At 43.5% G+C, this 23,509-nt stretch overlaps 1 protein-coding gene across 5 annotated transcripts in view; it reads right to left on the reverse strand.

The window, feature by feature from the left end:
* PAM (peptidylglycine alpha-amidating monooxygenase) overlaps positions 1 to 23,509 on the reverse strand; it is a 184,601-nt gene that overhangs the window by 62,773 nt on the left and 98,319 nt on the right. For all 5 annotated transcript variants that reach the window (XM_044275973.1, XM_044275972.1, XM_044275971.1 and 2 more), the window contains exons 9-14: positions 22,903 to 22,970; positions 14,996 to 15,076; positions 14,836 to 14,912; positions 14,129 to 14,232; positions 5,207 to 5,394; positions 5,042 to 5,113 (exon numbers count right to left, since the gene is read on the reverse strand). In XM_044275973.1, the coding sequence (XP_044131908.1) occupies positions 5,042 to 5,113; positions 5,207 to 5,394; positions 14,129 to 14,232; positions 14,836 to 14,912; positions 14,996 to 15,076; positions 22,903 to 22,970 (590 nt within the window). The remainder of the gene's footprint in view (positions 1 to 5,041; positions 5,114 to 5,206; positions 5,395 to 14,128; positions 14,233 to 14,835; positions 14,913 to 14,995; positions 15,077 to 22,902; positions 22,971 to 23,509) is intronic.

Raw genomic sequence — 23,509 nt, forward strand, 5'->3', positions numbered from 1 at the left:
TTTCTAATATTTGCAGATTCTATATTGACAGGGAATGTCCCACAGGATTGGCGCATGGCAAATGTGGTACCAATATTCAAAAAGGGTCCAAAAACAGAGCCTGGAAACTATAGGCCGGTAAGTTTAACATCTGTTGTGGGTAAACTGTTTGAAGGTTTTCTGAGAGATGCTATGTTAGAGCATCTTAACGGAAATAAGCAAATAACGCCATATCAGCATGGCTTCGTGAGGGATCGGTCATGTCAAACAAATTTAATCAGTTTCTATGAGGAGGTAAGTTCTAGACTTGACAGCGGCGAATCAATGGATGTCGTGTATCTGGACTTCTCCAAAGCATTTGACACTGTACCACATAAAAGGTTAGTATATAAAATGAGAATGCTCGGATTGGGAGAAAACGTCTGTAAGTGGGTAAGTAACTGGCTCAATGATAGAAAACAGAGGGTGGTTATTAATGGTAAATACTCAGATTGGGTCACTGTCACTAGTGGGGTACCTCAGGGGTCAGTATTGGGCCCTATTCTCTTCAATATATTTATTAATGATCTTGTAGAAGGCTTGCATAGTAAAATATCAATTTTCGCAGATGACACTAAACTGTGTAAGGTAATTAACACTGATGAGGACAGTATACTACTACAGAGGGATCTGGATAGATTGGAGGCTTGGGCAGATAAGTGGCAGATGAGGTTTAACACTGACAAATGTAAAGTTATGCACATGGGAAGGAATAATGCAAGTCACCCGTACTTATTAAATGGTAAAACACTCGGTAACACTGACATGGAAAAAGATCTAGGAATTTTAATAAACAACAAACTAAGCTGCAAAAAACAAACAGTGTCAGGCAGCTGCTGCCAAGGCCAATAAGATAATGGGTTGCATCAAAAGGGGCATAGATGCCCGTGATGAGAACATAGTCCTACCACTTTACAAATCATTAGTCAGACCACACATGGAGTACTGTGTACAGTTCTGGGCTCCAGTGAACAAAGCAGACATAGCAGAGCTGGAGAGGGTCCAGAGGAGGGCAACTAAAGTAATAACTGGAATGGGGCAACTACAGTACCCTGAAAGATTATCAAAATTAGGGTTATTCACTTTAGAAAAAAGACGACTGAGAGGAGATCTAATTAATATGTATAAATATATCAGGGGTCAGTACAGAGATCTATCCCATCATCTATTCATTCCCAGGACGGTGACTGTGACGAGGGGACATCCTCTGCGTCTGGAGGAAAGAAGGTTTGTACACAAACATAGAAGAGGATTCTTTACGGTAAGAGCAGTGAGACTATGGAACTCTCTGCCTGAGGAGGTGGTGATGGCGAGTACAATAAAGGAATTCAAGAGGGGCCTGGATGTATTTCTGGAGTGTAATAATATTACAGGCTATAGCTACTAGAGAGGGGTCGTTGATCCAGGGATTTATTCTGATTGCCTGATTGGAGTCGGGAAGGAATTTTTATTCCCCTAAAGTGAGGAAAATTGGCTTCTACCTCACATGGGTTTTTTGCCTTCCTCTGGATCAACTTGCAGGATGACAGGCCGAACTGGATGGACAAATGTCTTTTTTCGGCCTTATGTACTATGTTACTATGTAGAGCAGGCAACTGTTACACATGACGAGTGCTCTACTCTAGTGCTACTGGCACCACGCAGTAATCCTTGGTGTATAGTATTAGAATATAATCGAGCCAGCAATCTTGAGTGTATGTTAGTGCACAAGTGCAAGTACTTTTAGTTGTTACAGTGGTTTTATGCATATGGCGTAAAGGCTAAAGCAGGTAGCTCTTATTTGTACTCAACAGCAGCGCCGTAGGGAAATAGCTATAAAACTGTCATTTTATGACATTTAAAAATGACTGATCAGATGGGAAATGGAACAGAAAACAGAGGCTATCTCAGACTGAGAAATAACTAATTAAGCTCTGCTACTTCTGAATGTTACAGACATGAGCCAACACTGCAGGCAGGTAAAATTATTGGGGAATGTCTCAAAGTGGGTTATACAAAAATTAAAGAAGCCATATTGACCCTCACCGATCCACTGCTGCTCCTGTTATGATGGGTGCCAGCAATTGCCAGGAAATGCCTGCTAGCAAATAACTAGCAGAGGCGGATCACCACTGCTGCTGGTGATTGGCTGAGCAGGCATCTTCATGTATTTCCTGTGGGTTCAGATAGGAACAGGAAAAGCAAACCACAGGGACCCAAAGGGTCGGAACAGAGGGGGTTATGGCTTTTCTTTTATTTTTTATTCTACTCGAAGGCCTTTGTTAATGCCCATACATAATAATGAGACCTCAAAGTGCCCATTGGGGCATAAATAACAGTTCCAGGAGCCCAAGCCCCTCTACTTCAAGAGCTCAAGCCTGCCTTTTAACTCTATCCCAGTACCTCCCCTTTCGCCATCTAGTCTACGCCCTCCTCTGCGACTTCACGATCAGCATAGAACTTCTCCTGCCTGGTCACTTAAGTCACAGGGCTCGGTGCATGCGCAGTAAGTACAACGAGGCCAATATCAACTGCAGGGAAGTCAATGATCAAGTGTAGACCGTTTCCTGTTCCATATTTGTCTGAGATGAATGCTATATATTTTTGTAGAAAAAGATTCAGTAAAACCAGTAGTTTATACATTTAAAATTAGCTTTTTCCACCTCCTCTGAAACAGCATTGGTACAGGAGGGAGTGGTTATCAGTGATTGACAGCACTGTGTGTATAAGTGTGCATAAGAGACAGCTGTCAGTCACTGGTAATCCCTCCCTCCTGTACCGATAGCTCTTCACAGGGCTGCAGATACAAGTTCCTCCTGCTCTATAACATGCGGCCTGCAGATTGCACTGCATTTTTTGGGGACATCTAACTTTTAGATGAGAAATCCAGATCCCTGGCCGAGCAGCATTTGAAGTGGCATATCAACAGTATATTACAAACCCGCTGAGAGTTGTGCCTCCAGCGCAACCTAGCCAGGTGAGTACCTGACATCTGGGCACTGCTCCACTTGCCGTGCGGTACTCTGCCTTCTGCTCCTTCTCAATTCTAGATTTGAGAGAGAGAGAGAGAACCAATCGGCAGATCCCCTCTATTAGAGCATATGGAACTGGATAATAAAAAAGAATTTACTCAAGTTTAGCCCTTTTTACTGTAATATAAATACTCTTCATTTAAATCCAATGGCTGTTTTTTATCTTAAAACAGTGCTGCCCTGTCCACAGGTTGTAAGTGGTATTACAGCTTATTCCCATTTACTTCACGGGAACCAAGTTGCAATACCAGACACAAGCCAAGGACGGGGTGGCATCATTTCTAAAAAAATAAAATAAAAAAATAAATAAATAAAAAAATAGAATAAAAATAAAATAAGCCATGCTTTTGTAATCCTGTAGAACCCTTCAGCTTTTATCCACCACATCAAGCTGAGCCATGTAAGAAGGAGCTTATTATAATTTACGTATTGTTATTGAGTAAATCGGGTTTCAAGACCCAATGGAAATTGAGATGACTATTCTATTTTTGCCTTCCTGAAGGACAGGGATATGCAGCTGGGACGTGTTGAACCATGGTAGGTATGAATATCACCTTCCTTTTTAATTAGCATTCTTGTTAGTATTTTAAGAACATATATTTATATATAATAGCAGAAGACTATTATTTTTATTCATTTAGGGTCCATTCACACGAGTCTGCATCCGTTCCGCAAAATGGTGTGGACCCATTCATTCCAACCAGGCTGCAAAAGATGCAGACAGCACACCGTGTTCTGTCCGCATCCACAGTTCTGTTCCGCAGCCCCCCAACAAAGATAGAGCATGTCCTATTCTTGCCTGCAATTGCGGACAAGAATAGGCATTTCTATCATAGGGCTGGCCAGCACCCGTGTTTTGCGGATTTGCAATTTACAGACCACAAAACACTAACTGTTGTGTGAATGTACCCTAACACTGGATAAATAAGGGTAAGGTGACGTCACAGACGCCTCCTCTGAAGCCTTTCAGGAGTACGCCCCCTACAGCCTGAAGTAAGTAGGACCAGGGAACGTATGACGAGACTTTACAAATAAGCCCTGAGCAATAGGAATAAAGAGCGATGTACTGCACTTTGCACCGAGTCTTCTTATAGACTGATCACATTTACTATCTGAAAGCCATTTGACATCAGAAATACATCTCCCTGGAGACCAAACCTCCCAAGACTTTGCTTTAAAAGTGACCAGATGACTGCGGTATTGCCATAGAAACGGCATGTCTACTCTACATGTTAAGAGACTTGTGGCCTTGGCCCTCCAAATAAGTTATTCTTATACATTTCTGCAGAATTGAGCCATCCTATCCTTACGTCCAATGTACAGATGTCTACGTGACCAAACATCCACACAGACGTAGAAGATATGAAACCTGTGATTGCCCTTGTACTTACCCATTTACATGGGGACCTCATATTGGTCACATTTACATATATCCAATAATACAAGCCTTCTTGATAATTTGGAGCAAATGCGTTCTGCTCCCTCTCCCCTCTCACAGCCTGCAGCTACATACCCCCTCCTATTTACAATACTAGTCTAATGGTGCATTTATACTGCCTAATGTTTGGGCAGATTATCAGGAATGAACACTTGTTTCTGACACTCTGCCAATGTAAAGGTTGCGCAGATCACCATGAAATACTCATTCATCGGGTGTAATGATCTTTGGTGCGAAAACCTCAATCATCATTTTCGACACAATGATTTTGTATGGGGACGCACAATAGCAGTAGCCGTCGCTCGTGCCCCTACAGTGGAGGAGATTGCCGCATGTAAACGCAGCTCTTTATCTGCACTCACGAGCAGGCAATTGTCGAGAAGGAGTGCTTCCTCCCCGATAATTGCCTGCTCGTCGACGCAGTGTAAATTGATTTTGTGAGTACAGAAAAAGCCTATGGACATTATCAGAGTCTGCAGGTAAAGAAAATAGCACTAATAATGACTATAGATGGTTAGACTGGGTAAGGCGGTATAGTATATGCTATTACTATGGATACTGATACCATACATACCCTGATCTAACACTTCTTCCTCCTCTCGCTTAGGTTGCTTCTGTATATTTCTTGCTTCTGGTTCCTTCATATCTTGCAAAAAAAAAAAAACGTAGCTTTATTCTCATGATACACAGTAGTGAAAAATATATCATTTAGCAGTGATGATATATTTGAAATTCTTACCATGGTGATGGCCATGCGCCATCATCACCATATCAGGGTTAACTGGCACAGGAATATTGGCTATTTCAGGGATATCTTGAAATAGTTTCGAGTCCCCTGTCCGTACACATGTCATGTATGAACTGGCCCGGGCAGCATCCATGTAATACATAATGTACAGGTTGCACATTTCATCGCCTGACGTTCCTCTGTTACAAAAGAAGGATAAAGGTCAATGTCATACAACCCAATGTAACCAGTAAAACAACAAGAATATCTGACCAGCCTCAGTTTATAAAAAAAAAATGGTGATATATCACTGTCTCTACGAGTGGAAAAATACAATCCTTATTTACAGCAACCATTTCAATCAGGTGGGGGGCAATTGACAGTTTAAAGGGTTATCCAAGTTCTCAAACAGCCCCCCCCCATGGGTAATATACTTACCCCACCGTTGGGGATGAGCCTCCCTAGCATCACCTGCAATGCTAGGGAGGCTCGTCCCTGTCCCCACCTGCCATTGGCTGCCCCCCCCCCCCCCCCCCGGATCCAGGGAGAAGCAGCAGCGGTGGTGCAAGGAGCTTTTATGATCCTCTCCTAAACATGTGGCCATATCCTTAACCAGTCACTTGCCCCTGATGTCCATTTACTTAATGGGGCAAATGAACAGAAGTTGTCTTGACCAGTGTTGGACCGGGTAGTTTAAAAATAACTTTTCAAGGACTGAGGAGGCCGGACACCTTAATGGTATGCTGATCCAAAAAATCCAGACTACAATCCTTTGGATATTTTAAGACACTTACACATCATCCATTTCAAAACTTCATTCCAACCATATCCAGATATAGATGGTCCGTCACATAAATGTCACTAATATAACTACCATCAATGTCCATCAGAACATTGTAAAAGCATGATCACCATACCTTTATGTCATCTGGGTCTTTAGTCCATGTCCAGGAAAAGCACTTTCAATCCTAAGAAAAACGGCTCCCATGTGCCCAGCTGGGGGCAGGCTTTCCTTTTCAAAGTGCCCGAGCCTGCCGTCCTTTTACACTGCCTGCTCCTCCGCTTCCTGCACTCTCCCCAGATGTCACTCTGACAGTGTCAGAGGCCTCGGGAGGTTAGGGGAGAAGGGCGGCAGGCTTGGGCACTTTGAAAAAGAAAGTCTGTCCAGCTGGGCACATGGGAGCCATTTATTAGAATTAAAAGTACTTTTCTTGGACATGGAATAAACATGATGATAATGCCTTTACATTAAGTTCTGATGGACATTGATGGTAGTAATATTAGTTAAGTTACCCGACAGACTGCCTTTAAGGATGCCAATCACCTGTAAATGGGCGTCTGACTACCTGGGTAAGGTCAGTAATCAAAGTGGAGAGCAACCATAAAAGGGCCTATATTCATCTGCAGGGCATTTCCTAAAGGTCCCTTTACATGGGACAACAGAGCAGGAGATTGTCGGGAAGGAAGAGTTTACATGCAGCGATCTCCTCCACAGTATAGGGCGGAATGATGGCCAATACCATCGCTCTTCCCCATACTGACTCATTGTTTGCCGGCAGCAGAGCGTGTTAACACTGCCGGTAAACAATCATTTGTGTGTGAGCACATACACTTCAATTACCCGACGAACATTTACACCACCAGATAATCGCTAATGAGTGTTGCCATGAAGACTCGTTAGCAATTATCTTTTGGATTCTCGGACCATGAAAAGGGCCCTTTAGACAATACGTAGAAGTGCGGCTAGGTCTGTATTCAGCATGGGAAACACACACATTCTGATACCATGAATATCAGGTCATATTATTTTACAGGCATTTAAGTGGTTAACCTTCTCCACATCATATGCCATCCCGTTATTATAAAATAATATTTCAGCACTATCGGTTACCTGCTAGCTCTAACCAACCATTCCCATCCTGTGACAGTACTACTGTGTATTACGTGAGGCACGCGGGAACGACCAGACATCATATCACCGCAGCAAAAAATCCATTATTATCTTAGAAAGAAAATATATTTCCTTGACAAAGCACATTAGTGGTCTTAAAATATATATAAAGTAGGAGGAATGTAGGGGGGGGGGGAGGGTATTTTTCGCCGCCGTCTTTTCCAGTGCCGTCTAGCAGAATTCACTTATTTACCATAGCAACAGTAATGAGAGGCAGACAGCACCAGGGCTACAAAAGAGGGAATTGGTTTCTTCCCTGCCATGAAAGCAGAGCCCCCGAGAGACCACATGAGTCAGTCGCCAACCTCTGCCCTTGCTACTGATGCTGTGAAAACGGCTCTGCCTCACTCTGCGGACGCGCAAGGCCTGTCACTTTAATTGCTTTCTCCCTAAACGAGCAGACCCAACACGCGGCGCTCAGGAGACGAGCTCCCGGCACAAACGTTTCAGACAACTATTCTAATGCCACTGATTTTCTTGCACGCTGGCAACACAATGATTTTTTTTTTTTTTTTACGCAAAATGCCAGACTTATGGGGAAAATAACAGAAGGGGAAAATCACGCTCGCAAAGCCGGCAGAGATGGCAGACATGCCAGGATTCTCTTTCCCTGGGCTAAAGGCAGGAAGGAGCGATGTCTGTTTGACACCATCATTCAATCACTGGCAATTTAGAATCAAACCCTACAGTCGTCACTGACCTTTAAGTCCAGTGCACATGCCTGCTCCTGGGGGCCCGATGGCGGGAGAAGGCGATTATGTAGTGTGAGGCATCACAATAATATTATATAATTATTTTTATATATATATATATCAGATACTTTTTATTGAACATTTTTTAAATGTAGACAAACATTAGGGACAACAGCATCCCACAATATATAGAGAAATCCATGGCAGCCTGTTCTTTACTCTTGGCTAAAGAAAAGGACCAACATGCAGTAAATTTGGCATATATGTAAATGAGGAAGGCTTTACAGCTCAAGGACCTACCATTCTTGAGATGTTCACAAAAAAAAAAAAAAAAAAAAAAATCATAATCCACCTGTCATTAGTGTTGATCGCAAATATTCTAATCGCTAATTTTTATCGCGAATTTCGGCACTGAGAATTTGCAAAGATGTAGAATATAGTGATATATATTTGTATTCTCGAATATTCTAGATTTCTTTTCATCAGTAACCTCCCTTCTTGCCTGTCGGCCAATCAGAAGGCTGCAATGTCTTTGTTAGAACTTAGCAAAGTTGCCTATCCCTAGCTGTTCACCCTGTCGGATCCGTCCTGCCGCTATTTCGCAGTGCCGCCACTCCGTCCGCATTGACTATAATGGGGATGGGGGCGAAGCTCCGGCGCAGCGCAACAGTGAAAAATTCGCAAAAACTAATATTGCCTATGCCGCTCATCACTATCTGTCACTTGACCACTATTGGCCAATAGAAGCTCAAAAGGTCCTTATTTCTTAGCCTCATTGACAAACAACTTCACACCAGCGGTTTTTCGCCACGGTTATGGGGAGGGGTATCTGTGGATGCCACGGTTATGGGGAGGGGTATCTGTGGATGCCACGGTTATGGGGAGGGGTATCTGTGGATGCCACGGTTATGGGGAGGGGTATCTGTGGATGCCACGGTTATGGGGAGGGGTATCTGTGGATGCCACGGTTATGGGGAGGGGTATCTGTGGATGCCACGGTTATGGGGAGGGGCACCGTGGATGCCACTGTTATGGGGGGGGGCACCGTGGATGACACTGTTATGGGGGGGGCACCGTGGATGACACTGTTATGGGGGGGGGGCACCGTGGATGACACTGTTATGGGGGGGGGCACCGTGGATGACACTGTTATGGGGGGGGCACCGTGGATGACACTGTTATGGGGGGGCACCGTGGATGACACTGTTATGGGGGGGGGGGGGCACCGTGGATGACACTGTTATGGGGGGGGGGGCACCGTGGATGACACTGTTATGGGGGGGGGCACCGTGGATAACACTGTTATGGGGGGGGGGCACCGTGGATGTCACTGTTATGGGGGGGGGCACCGTGGATGTCACTGTTATGGGGGGGGGCACTGTGGATGTCACTGTTATGGGGGGGGGGGCACTGTGGATGTCACTGTTATGGGGGGGCACTGTGGATGTCACTGTTATGGGGGGGCACTGTGGATGTCACTGTTATGGGGGGGCACTGTGGATGTCACTGTTATGGGGGGGCACTGTGGATGTCACTGTTATGGGGGGGGCACTGTGGATGTCACTGTTATGGGGGGGGCACTGTGGACGTCACTGTTATGGGGGGGCACTGTGGATGTCACTGTTATGGGGGGGCACTGTGAATGTCACTGTTATGGGGGGGCACTGTGAATGTCACTGTTATGGGGGGGCACTGTGAATGTCACTGTTATGGGGGGGCACTGTGAATGTCACTGTTATGGGGGGGCACTGTGAATGTCACTGTTATGGGGGGGCACTGTGGATGTCACTGTAGATATCTTTTAGCCACACACACATAAGTAACAAATAAAATAAACCCGTATGAAGCCAGATAATTCTGCTAGTCCCATATAAAAATGCTTTGAACACCCTACTAGGGCAAATGGACCTTATAAAGCCAGAGTGGAGGGCCCCTGCAATAAGTGGCTCTTGCTGCTACAAGAGGACTTAGTTTTAAATTAGAGGGGCAAAGGTTTAAAAGTAATATCAGGAAGTATTACTTTACTGAGAGAGTAGTGGATGCATGGAATAGCCTTCCTGCAGAAGTGGTAGCTGCAAATACAGTGAAGGAGTTTAAGCATGCATGGGATAGGCATAATGCCATCCTTCATATAAGATAGGGCCGGGGCTATTCATAGTATTCAGTATATTGGGCAGACTAGATGGGCCAAATGGTTCTTATCTGCCGACACATTCTATGTTTCTATGCTGCTACCACATTTTACATGGATGCCACGTAATATAACATTTATCCTGCAGCGGCCAATAGAGGATAACGTGTGGTCAGCAGAAGTCACCCCGACAAGACAAGCTAAGGGCTCTTTCACACCTGCGTTATTGTCTTCCGGCATAGAGTTCCGTCGTCGGGACTCTATGCCGGAAGAATCCTGATCAGGATTATCCTAATGCATTCTGAATGGAGTGAAATCCGTTCAGGATGCATCAGGATGTCTTCAGTTCCGGAACGGAACGTTTTTTGGCCGGAGAAAATACCGCAGCATGCTGCGCTTTTTGCTCCGGCCAAAAAAACTGAAGACTTGCCGCAAGGCCGGATCCGGAATGAATGCCCATTGAAAGGCATTGATCCGGATCCGGCCTTAAGCTAAACGTCGTTTCGGCGCATTGCCGGATCCGACGTTTAGCTTTTTTGGAGTGGTTACCATGGCTGCCGGGACGCTAAAGTCCTGGCAGCCATGGTAAAGTGTAGCGGGGAGCGGGGGAGCAGCATACTTACCGTCCGTGCGGCTCCCGGGGCGCTCCAGAGTGACGTCAGGGCGCCCCAGGCGCATGGATGACGTGATCGCATGGCACGTCATCCATGCGCAAGGGGCGCTCTGACATCATTCTGGAGCGCCCCGGGAGCTGCACGGATGGTAAGTATACCGCTCCCCGCTCCTACTATGGCAACCAGGACTTTAATAGCGTCCTGGGTGCCATAGTAACACTGAAAGCATTTTGAAGACGGATCCGTCTTCAAATGCTTTCAGTACACTTGCGTTTTTCCGGATCCAGCTTGTAATTCCGGCAAGTGGAGTACACGCCGGATCCGGACAACGCAAGTGTGAAAGAGGCCTAATTTGTGTCTCTTACAGCCAGATCATCTAATTGCCATGGTGCTTGACTTTGGGAAAGAGGTTGACAAGTTGGGTGAACCAACGTAAAGAACAGAGCTGTGTGCCAATCAAATAAACTGGATATCTGCCTCTGTAGGAGCTGTCACAGCCAAAATGACTTCCCGCATAGCATTTTCACAACAAGATTTACAGATGAACAGAATTGTTAAGGTGCTCTTTAGTCAAGGTATTTCGGTCCTTCAATGGCCCTCCATAGCTCACTGCTGAAAAATTATTTTCAGAATTAATACTCTCAACTTCACTGTTCTAGTATCTGTGGGGTATTTTAATACTCAAGTCCCAAATGGCCATAAAAACCGATGATGCTTGCATAGCTTTCTGCCTCATTTTCCAGGTCTATATGTGCCTTCTGTTGAGCATATGGTAAAAATGAGTCAAATCTAGTTCATAAAAATCTGGATTTTATTCTGCTACATACATCTAAACATTTCAACAATGGATCTGATGAAATGCCATATGTTTCTTCATGACCATTTAAGCATAACACAATCTTGTGCAAAGTGTAGCCCAAGTGGGAATAAAATCAAAGACATTCCATGTTGATCCAATTTAATCCCTAATTAGACGTCTCTTTACATCTTCTGGAAATTTGCTCCAGTCATATTTAGAACAGCAGCCATGAATACAACCCTTGTGATGTAAATAAGGGCTCATGCACACGGACGTATTTTCTTTACGCTTCCATTCCGGTTTTTTTGGAAGACCGTATGCGGAACCATTCACAATGGGTCCACAAAAAACAACAGAAGGTACTCCGTGTGCATTCTATTTCCGTATTTACCTTCTACAAAAAAGTAGTGCATGTCCTATTAGGGCTTGTTCACACAACCGTGTGCTGCCCGTGCCCGTGCTGTGGTCCTCAGTGCACGAACACCAACCGTGGGGCAGCCACACGCAGATCGCGGACCGGATTCACTTGAATGGGTCCGCGATCCGTCCTTTCCGCAAAAATATAGAGCAAGTTCTATCTTTTTGCGGTGCGGAGGCACGGAACGGAACCCACGAGTGAATGGGTCCACATACCTGGTGCGGAATGCACACAGCTGGTGCCCCGTGTACTGTGGACATGCCGTATGTGGGGCGCAATACGGCAACGGAGGGGAAAAGGCTGTGTGAACAAGCCCTTATTGTCCGCAAATCATGTTCCAAGGCCCCATTCAAGTCAATGGGTCCGCAAAAAATACGGATCGCACACGGAACACATCCGTATGTCATCCGTATTTTGTGGAGCCATACTGTAGAAATGCTATGCCCAGCCCATATTGCTCATGTGTTTGGTGATTAATAAGTTACTGTTTCTGTTTCCAATCCGCAAAAAACGGATCGCTTACGGAAACAATATGGATATGTTTTGTGGAATAACGGAACGGAAGAGGACTTAAATCAGAGAGAAAAAAAAACTCAGATACGGAACAACGGATCCGTGAAGAACACACCGCAAAACAACGGTCGTGTGCATGAGCCCTAAGTCTACCTTATACAGGGTTGCTGCCTGGCTGGTATTCCTCCATCCAGGATGGTATTTTGCTTAGATTAACAGTACCTGTAATAATTGTTGGTAACTTTGTCAGACAACTTCAATGGTTCCTTAGTCAGCAGCTTAGAATTGGAAGGAACAGATCACAGCACAGCATAGGAGGAGAACCAGCCTGCTGGCATCTACAGCTGCTTAGGAGTCCCTTCTCTGACTCCATATATGGCTTAGGAGTCCCTGCTCTATGTCCATATATGGCTTAGGAGTCCCTGCTCTATGTCCATATATGGCTTAGGAGTCCCTGCTCTGACTCCATATATGGCTGTGTCCATGTATGGAGTCAGTGCTATGAAGATAAAGGCTGTCATTATGCTCGAGGACACCCTATTTTTAAAGCGTTTCTGCCCGTTTTCAAACTCATCACCATCTACATAAAAGGCAAAAACTTTAACCACTGAGCAAAAAAATAAATAAAAAAAAATAAAAAAAAATATATATATATATAGTTACTTTTGCTATATATGAATACATAATACATGCAACTGAGGTTTTTATCCATAATTTATCTATTCCTTTTTAACACTGAGCTTTATAGCTCAGTGGTAAAGTTTTTTCCCTTTAATGTAGATGGTGATAGTTTGAACTCAGGCAGAAACACTTTAAAAATAGGGGCTAAATAAAACTTTTAAATAAAACTGCTTTGTTAAAAAAAAAAAAAAAAAAAGGTGCAAAACCTAAAATATGATCAAACACCACCCTGTGTTAAGCCACGCCCACAAAACACACCCTGTTTTAACCTGTGTAAACTTGGCTGGTATTTTTGGTTGGGAAAGTTGGCAACCCTAGTTATGGTGCCTTATGCAAACACTGTAATACTATTTGTTCAACTGCCCATTACACTGGATTTTTGTTGGATGCCTCCAATATCTAGTAATTTGGAAATTAAAAGGAAATATCCATCCTGTCAGATTCATATATCCCCCGAGAGAAGTGAAACCAGAAGTGTTGGGAAGCCGTTCATCTACCGCCCCTAACACTAGTGTAATACCATCCATTGATACTCCCAATGATAGTTATCCATCTTATAGTTCTCGTTAATACAAAGTGCATTACTCTGCACCATCAATGTTTTCTTTGACAACAGAGGAGACCATCATCTATGGCCTGATGACTCTCCAAGTAGGAACAATTATACATTACATTAGCAGTTCCGTCTTCTTTTAACCTCCGTCCAGTCGGTGTTTAATGATTTTTCCACAAGATGAAAAAAGGAAGCTCCTACATCTTCTAGGTCTCCTTCTATATACTACTGTAATTCTCATTGGAAAAAGGTCTTCCCGCTGCCTCTTTCCCCAGTGCTGCAGTGGTATACCAGTATGTGTCAGTACCGCACGTATTTCCACACACTATGTATAAGACACCTGTGCCCTCAGCAGTAAATCTATTATTCATGCTCGCCCAGCGCTGCTTACAGATAGGATTGCCATAGGATATTTATGCTATGGAGTTGGTTGAGCGTCTAAAGCTACGGAACAGAAATCTAATTTTTCCATGAACATAATTTGTACTGCACGGCGCTCAGTACAGTGAATATTTTACTTTCCTGTACATACAATGAAACCTGAAGATTTAAGATACAGATTATATTAATGCTTGAACTTACCCAATATAAGTATTGGATGTCCTGCCCTGACCGGTGAAAAGACACCTGGTAGCTATAATATCTCCAGGGCGAATTTCAAGGGGCTCTTCTACTGGGTAAAATGCCTAAAGCAAACCAAAAAGTTAGTTCTGATGCGGATGTTCAGCTTTTCACTTTTGCACATGTTCAGTCTTTAGATGAAGATAACTATGCGTTTTAATTCTAGAGGAGCATTCATCTACAAGAAAGGAAACTGGAGAAAGCCATAAAAAAATGGAGGCTCCCACCATGAGATGCCATTGTCACATTCGTGCCTATAACAAAACATACTGCTTACAGAATAGCAGCACTGCAATATAATATGCATCACACACTAAAGCCAATATCAGAGGAAGATCGGATCTATCACTAGGATTTTGCAGAGCGGGGAAAAACTTAAGAAAGCGTTGAAATACACGCTTCCCATAATTATCATTGAAACTACCTCCAGAAACTGCACTGATGCCAAATATTCAATGTCAGCACAGTCCGCCCTATGGACTAGGTGACGTCATTCACCACCATCTGCCCGATCCAGCGCCAGTTTGCCCTGTTTTTGTATACTAAGTACAACATAAAAGGATTACCCCAGTCCAGGGTCTTAGCTAGGGAGGCAATACCTTATTAACCTATACGATACAGCAGGAGGAGTCAGCCCAAATACGGTAAAAGTCTTATAAGCAGCCTACCTGTGGTAGCTGTGGGCTCTGCCTTCCAATCAAAGTCCACTTGCCATTCCTGATTCTGAACCCACTTACAACTTGACCTAGAAATTCAACAGCACAATCATAAATGTATGGACAGTGCAACCAATCACTGATGTGCGTGTCTGGGTGGAGGACCACTTACCCAACTGATGTGTGTGGACTCTGTAGGCAAAGGGGTGCATGGTTGGCTTTTCATATACACAGGCGATATCTGAATACACAGCTAAAAGAAGTACAAACAGATCTCACTAGATGTACAAATATAGGTTATATTGTAGCTGCGGAAAAATAATTGGCGTTAGAGAACAGTAGTACGTGTCCCTGTCTGCGGAGGAGCTTTTCAATGTATTGCTAAATTATTCAGACGATAATGCATCCCCTACTGTACATTACAAGGTAATATAACGTCTAAAATGTCATAACTATATTAAGACAAAAGGCTACGAACTGAAAAACCATTACTTTGCATAACGACCATCGCATATGGCACAGAGTTCGTCAACGTGAATACAATAATAGTAATACATTTGGATAGATAAAAAAATGTCTCTGGATTAATAGCAGCAGCTACCTACACGCTAATCTTCCACTTTACCACATCCTTAGCAACCTGATACGTTGTAATATAATACACTAATAACAGTGAAGCCAATATTCTGACATTTCGAAAAATAGAACCAGCTTCTGGTGTAAAAATTATATTCTGCATTTTACAGAGAAATGGCTCAACACCTGAAATTGAGCGACACGCTGGGGCTGACTATCCTGCTCTGTAACCCGATAAGAGACTCTCGGCTTTCCATTTTCAAAGTCAAGGACATGAGAATTTGGAGACAATGTGTACAGAAAGGGGAAGAATGTATGGACGTCTCCAAAAGGCTTTATTATGGAGTATCACATATTGTGTCTTGTCTTTAGAATGGTACAATATGTTCTGACTACACACACACCGCATGGCTGGCCTATACAATAGTGTTACCATCAGGTGTTCGTGTCCATAACTCTTTCTAAACTGACAATACGGTTGTCACAGTCTGTTCCACTATGAGGGCCCCCAGCAATCTGTGGGGTAATCAAGCAGCAGGTGTTCCATTCCCCTGCAGCACCACCAGAGGAAAAATGAAGCATTACACAGTTCTTATTGAACCTAATAACCTTTCTAGGTAATACTCGGGTCCTCCAGAGACAGAGATGCTCATTGTAACTGGACACCCTTCCTGCTAATAAACGAGGGCCCTAAAGCAGAAGACCCCCATCCGTTAAAGTGGTCAAGCAGCGTCAGAGCATTGATGATCTTCCCCTTCAGTGGTTACCTGTCTTCCCTGTAGCGGCTGCACCGTGTAATTACAGCTGTTTGTCCCATTCACTTCAATGGGAGAGGAAGCTGTAATTACACTGCACTGATGATACAATCTAGACCGTATGCTCCTCAACATCAAGGAAGATGCAGCACTCACACGTGCGCCGTGGACTTATCAACCAGCTGATCGAACTTGAAACCCCCACCGATAAGATATTGATGACCTATTCTGAGCACCGGTCACCAATATCCTGACACAACCCCTTTAAAAGGATATCTGTCAGATTTGTACATAAGAAACTGTCTGACTTGTTACATGTGCGCTTGGCAGTTGAAGACATCTGAGTTGGCGCCATGTTCATATGTGCCCGCATTGCTGAGAAAAATGGTGTCTTAAAGCAAATGCATATGCAAATGAACCTCTAGGAGCAACAGGGGAGTTGCCATTACACCTGGAGGCTCTGTTCTCTCAGCAACTGCCATTTCCTCTCCGTTTTGATTGACGGGCCCAGGCAGTGAAAATGTCATTACACCTGGTCCTGTCACTTAAAATGCAGAGGGGGCAGGATTAGGAGATAGACTAGCTTTAACAGCAATGCCCCAGTTGCTCCTACAAGCTCATTAGCATGTATTAAAACATTATTTTTCTCAGCAATGCGGGCAGATATGAACATGGGACCAACATAGATGCCTTCAGCTGCCAAGCACACATGCAACAAATCAGGTCATCTTATTCCGTAATAGGATATTTGATTAAGATTTCTATACTAGACAACCCATTTAACTTATAGTTGCTGACCACAGATGGAGAAATATGTATAAAAGGAGAAGCGCCATAGGATTGGTCTCAATGCATCACTGGGAAAACAGCTGACAAAAAAATGCTTTGAGCATTACCACTTTCCTATACACACAATGAATAGAACATAACATTCTTTCTATGATGGCCATCTTCTCTAGAATAGAAGATTCAACCATTCATGAGACTCTAACCTTCTTGCTACTGCCATGTAGAACTTTTCAACTAATGGACCAAGAATGAAGATTGCCATAGGCATGAAGACCTGCAATGAGGATATGGGTATAGACCAATACACTGGAGAATTTATGAGTGCAATAACCACCACTTATCACAGCTGTAAGCACTGGCCAACACCCCCAACATAAACTGGTCCTCGATTGTTCTGGTGTCAACACTGATTAATAACATCCATCATGCCACAAGAACTTCGCTTAATTTCTAGTCCAAGACGCAAAGACAAATTGCACGCAAAACATCTAAATTGTGGTGGGTCACATTCTAAACGCAATTCCCCTTCATGTCATGGTTGTGGAGAAGGAATGTAGAACTGGAGTCTAAAATTAAAGTCTATAGAGTGGAAATCAACTAAACATGGTTATTTATTAAAAGAGGATTGGTGGGCCCAATTAAAGTGTGCTTGTCTTTGAAGCAGAACGGAGATGTTGAAATGTTCTTCGATGATGAAAACTTCTGTTCCTTTCATGTAGTAACTCATTTAAATGATCAAAAGTGGTATACTAATTATAAGTGTCAGCAAATGCATACTTCTCATTTCCAAAACAAAAGACCCACATTTTGGTGCAAGTAATTGTGATCATGAAGCAGGAGCGACCGAAAAGATGGGGAGAGGAAATGGGAGCTGTGTGTTCCAGAGAATTAAGGAACGTCTCCCATGTCTTAAGAACAGAAATCCAATTCCCATCTCTAGGCGAAGCATCTGAATACACCGTACACACTGTAAAACATACAGAACCCTTCCATCCAGCGGACCGCTGCGATGGAGTGATTTACCATCATCTTACATGACAGAAGTAATTCATAGCGGCCAGCAACCAATTACCAGCAAGTAACCTGTGCCGTTTCTAGGCCAACCTTAGCTCCAGGCATGGAGGAGAGCAGACAGAGCAGGCTTACTACCATGTATTTCTATAAACTGACAGGAAGACCCTTCTGTACAACACTGTGCAAAGCCAAGCAAATAAAGCCCTGGTTCTGCTATCTCACTGCTGAATTTGAAAGGCGGGTTATGATACACGATAACTTTTATATCAAGCAAAATTGAAATTAGACTTGGGAATGGCTACATGTGTATTTCTATGACTGGATATATATATATATATATATATATATATATATATATATATATATATATATATATATATATATATATATTTTTTTTTTTTCGGTGAAATGAGTGCTGCCCTCATTTCACCGATTTTGTTCTACTGTTCCTGGTCCAGGAATTTAAGTGGGATTTGCACCTGGAAACCTAAAAAGAGTGCTGCCGTTTTACTTTTCTTTATATTATAATATATATATATATATATATATATATATATATATATATATATATATATATATATATACACACACACACACACACACACACACACACACATTTGCAGTAACAGGTGTAAAAAAAAAAAATGCTGCCTATGCTATTCCATAAAACCTATAGAAACATACAGAATAATCTTTCGCGTACCAACAAAATGGCTACACATTTTATCTGCTCTTTTAATAGAAATAATAATGCTAAGATTCTCAAAACCCTTGTTATGTTCCAGAGCTCTAAAGAGAGAGCTCTTCTACTGGCAACCATTTAATGTGTATGGGGGACTCCTGGCAGACGTTGGGGAGATAAGGATCAAAATATACTGAAAAGAGCGATCTGTAGTTACTTACTAATAAAACTTAACTTTTAATAGTTACCTTCTAATAAAATAAATGGCCCTTAAAATAGTTACTGATAATGCATACACTCAAAGTACAATGTATGGAGCTTCTGTCGAAGCAAGTCCCCGCTATATATAAATAAATTCAGGAGGACAAAATAACTTGGTGGAGTAGGAATAGAAGTGCACGGCGACAGCCAAGCCCAGCTCTGGGGCTGTATTTCATTCAAATATCGGCGGGTTTCATAGCCGCTCTAAGGCTACATTGAGCCAGCAATAGAAACTGCAATTCCCTGTTGGGAGGAAGAGGGCATTCATCTATTGTCCCCTCGTCCCCTCCTCTTAGATTTGCTAACCCGAGCCACATCAGGTCTCGGTGCTCATTATTTTGATTTCCAAGGTGCATAGTTAGTATCTTATCACCTGCACCTTGGCTAATTAATTCTCCTTTTGATAATTTGCCCAGCTCCCTTATATTTCTCCTGATGAGCTTTGTACTCATCCCAAAGCGAAACATGCGTGTAGGGATCCAGTAGGAGAAGGCTAACCAGGGTTAGTTAATCCAGGGAAAGGTTCCAGACTGGGTCGCTCTTGTCAGGGTGGGTGCTCCGTGGTTGTTATCAGGGCCAGTACAGCACCCCCCCCCCCCCCCCCCCCCCGTAGGGCATTATTAAGGATATCTAGTCCAGACCCCTATCCTCTTGCAGCAATTCTACCCTCTCGAGGATTATTCACATCAAGTCTCCGAGAAGAAAATGCTGCACACAGGAAGCAATCAACGGAGCGGTAGGACAAACGGTTTTTCATCCAAAGTGTCGCCGTGTACCTCAATTCCTACTCCAAAGTTATTTTGTCCTCCTGGATTTGATTATATAGAGGGGACTTGCTTCGACAGAAGCTCCATACTGTACTTTGTTTGAGTGTATGCATTATCAGTAACTATTTTAAGGGCCATTTATTTTATTAGAAGGTAACTATTAAAAGTTACGTTTTATTAGTAAGTAACTACAGATTACTCTTTTCAATATATTTTGAGCAAAACTGGTGGTCTATTGAAAATATTTGCATCCTAACTCTGCGATAAGGATCAAGCAGTTGGAGTTCAACTGTCCATTCCTTTAGTTCTCAGTGAGATAAGCCATCAACAAAGGAGCCTGGCCGCAGCTTTCTCACCTCTGCCTATTCAGGATACATGCGCACTCGGCTGAGCCCAGTCATGTGGGGGGCCAGAAATATAGCTGTCTGCTGAATGAACGTTCAGGTTGTCAGGAGAAGAACTGGGTCTGTCCTCTCGTTAGTTAGCGAGTATAGTCTAGCACAGGGATGCTCAACCTGCGGCCCTCCAGCTGTTGTAGAACTACAACTCCCACCATTCCCTTCTGTAGGCTGAAAGCTGTAGGCTGTCCGGGAATGATGGGAGTTGTAGTTTGGCAACAGCTGGAGGGCCGCAGGTTGAGCATGCCTGGTCTAGCAGAACAAGAAAATAGACCGACACTTGCTAGCTCCTGAGAGCTGCGCCCAAGTTCAGAGAACCTCTGTCTCTGAGACTTCAACTACCATCGAAGCAGTTGTGCACGTCTATGGCAGAAAGACTTTGTTACTGTGGAAAGGAATATTGTAAAAGCATCCTACCACACTTTAAGATGGATTGGCCACCGCTATCTTAGTTCTGCACCCCTCAGCTTGGGGACTGCAGGAGGAAACTCACTGCATTTGGTTCTGTTGAGAGACTGAAAAGGAGATAGAGATAGAGATATAGAGAGGTACTACAGCTACCATCATTTGTTGCTGTCTATACGCTGCTATTGGGAGAGGACTGCACTGTGAAATGCCTTCGAACTGTTCCTTTTGCTGCACTTGTATGTATTGGAGTCACGGGCCTGGTTACGGTCTCCATAATTTGCTGGCCTCTGCATTGGCACTCATTCACACCTACTCCATCAAGCGCACTCCAACTAGCACCAGTGAATTGTGACTACTATTACCACCAGCATATCCACTCTCTTATAGATTGTAAGCCCTCATGGGCAGGGCCCTCTCTCCTTCTGTGCCAGTTTGTAACTCGTCCTGTTCATGCTTAGTCCAATTGTCTGTATTACGTATGGAATGCATGGCGCTTTAATAATTTAATTTAAAGGGGTTCTGCACTTTCATTTAACTGATGATGGGGGTCCGACACCCGGGACCCCCACCAATCTGCTGTTTGAGAAGGCAGTGGCGCTCCAGTAGCGCCGCAGCCTTCTCACTGTTTACCGCCGGCCCACTGACGTCACAACTAGCATCAACTAGCGTGGGCGGGGCTAAGCTCTGTTCACTTGAATGGAGCTTAGCCGCGCCCACGCTAGTTAAGACCTCATGCACACGACCGTTGTGTGCATCCGTGGCCGTTGTGCCGTTTTCCGTTTTTTTCACGGACCCATTGTCTTTCAATGGGTCCGTGGAAAAATCGGAAAATGCACCGAAAAATCACGGATGCACACAAGATTGTCATCCGTGTCCGTGATCCGTGTCTGTGTCCGTTTTTTCCTATCATTTTAATGGCAAACTTGACTTAGATTTTTTTTTTTTCATTTTTCATGTCCGTAGATCCTCCAAAAAACAAGGAAGACCCACGGAAGAAAAAACGGTCACGGATCACGGACCTACGGACCCCCTTTTTGCGGACCTTAAAAAAAAACGGTCGTGTGCATGAGGCCTAATACTAGTCGTGACGTCAGTGGGCTGGTGGTAAACAGTGAGAAGGCCGCGGTGCTGATCAGTTGCTGATGATCTATCCAGAGGATGGATCATCAGTTAAATAAAAGTGCAGAACCCCTTTAATAATAAATAATATTATCATCATCACTACTCCCATCCTATCCCATAAGGAGTAGCTGGAGAGGGGCGCCATGCAGGCCGATATCTTAATTGTCATTTATGGGAATAGTGAAGCACTTGGATTTCAGCAACTCACATAAACATTAGGGAGAAAGAGACACTTTCTGGTGGGCGAAGTGTGGAGAAGGGGGCCCATTCTCCCAAAAGGTGGAAGTCGTGGAGGTGGAATTGCCACCTATGAAATATACTTTTGACATGCCATTAAAGTCTTGGATGGTAGTACCCCTTTAGATTTTATTGTGGTTTTTGGGAGTGGTTCAATCTGAAAATGTTGCCCTCAGATAAGAAAAAGTTGTACATCCATGTAATCAATCTAATCTATTATTTGGAGCGTCCTAGGTAATGAAATGTTGCTGAAATAAATATCTCAAATACTATACTAGATTTTTACCATTTGGATCAGTAATTCTATATTTAAAAGCAAATATTATTCAGAACGCAGTGAGCTTTAAAGGGAACCTGTCAGCATGAAAATGGTACAGGGCAGGAGGAGCCAACCAGATCAATATAGGGTTATGTAGGAAAAGATTCCGGCTCATTCTGGGCTTTGAGGTCAAGTAGGCGGTCAGTGATGACGGCTCTCTCTGTATACAGAGTCATGGAGGGAAGGCTGTCATCTCTGATAGGACCTCCTCCTGGACTTCTTTTCCAACAAAACTATGCATCAATCTGCTCAATAACAGGATGTCTGCAGCTCAGACACCTGTTCAACGTGTCAGGTTCCTTTTAAAGGGGTAGTCGAGTTTCAGGAAGAAACCGGACAACCCTCTGAGTCAACTTGCAATAGAAGAACAGGTAAGTACCAACCTGTCGGATCCTGCGTTGCCGCTTTGGTTCTCCTGGCCGGGATTGGGAGCCAGATTGGCGGTGCAGAATCCAGCAGGTTAGTACTTACCAGTTATTTATTGCAGTTTGATCTAGAGGGTAGCCAGGTTGTATCGTGAAACTGGACAACCTCCTTTAAATTACTACTCCAGATCCAGTCCCCCTCATCGGGCACATAAACAAATTAAGAGAAAAGAGAATGGCAATCTAACACAGAAGTGGTTAATGGCTTACACAAATCAATGATTTTATTTAACATTTTAAATGAAGCAATCAGGCCGTAACCTCCATCTCCCTTGTGACTCTATTATCAGGCTTCAAATACATACACATTCACAAGAAATACTTACCCTTTTCACCCGGTGGGATTACAGTGTCCATAGACATGGAGAGATAAATGCCAGCAATCAGTGGCTGCCTTCGGGTAATAAAAAAGAAACTCTTTCAGAAAATGCCAGTCACGTGGAAATAAGTACAACAGAAGAACAGACATCTTCATTGACTACATTTAATATCACAGAGCAAACAATACTAGCAAAAAAATAAACTATCATAACAGATAAAGTGTATTTCTCAGAAATGTGCCTCGGGTTTCAGCATGAAAATACTTTCCTTTTTAGAACAAAGGGAACGTATAGACTCGGATTCAGGTAATTTTATTCTTATGGCAAGAATAGTGCAGTTTCCCCGCTATACTTGCCATCAAAAATACCTTAGCCAAGATGAAAGGCTGGAAGATTCCGTTATAAGTTAACAGGATTGGCCCCTTAATTATGATTTTCATAAATATGCTGGAAACAGGGCAATAAGCCACTTACTGTACTAATATAAGGTTTTTAGGTCATCAGCACCTATGTCCTCCTCTGAAAAGCATCGCCCCCTAGCTTAGTACGGTCTTCTTCCATCCAAAGCATTTTTGCTGATGAAGTGGACAAGTAGTGTAGTACTTCCATAGGA

This window comes from Bufo gargarizans, chromosome 1 (assembly GCF_014858855.1).
Source record: "Bufo gargarizans isolate SCDJY-AF-19 chromosome 1, ASM1485885v1, whole genome shotgun sequence".
Lineage (NCBI taxonomy): Eukaryota > Metazoa > Chordata > Amphibia > Anura > Bufonidae > Bufo > Bufo gargarizans.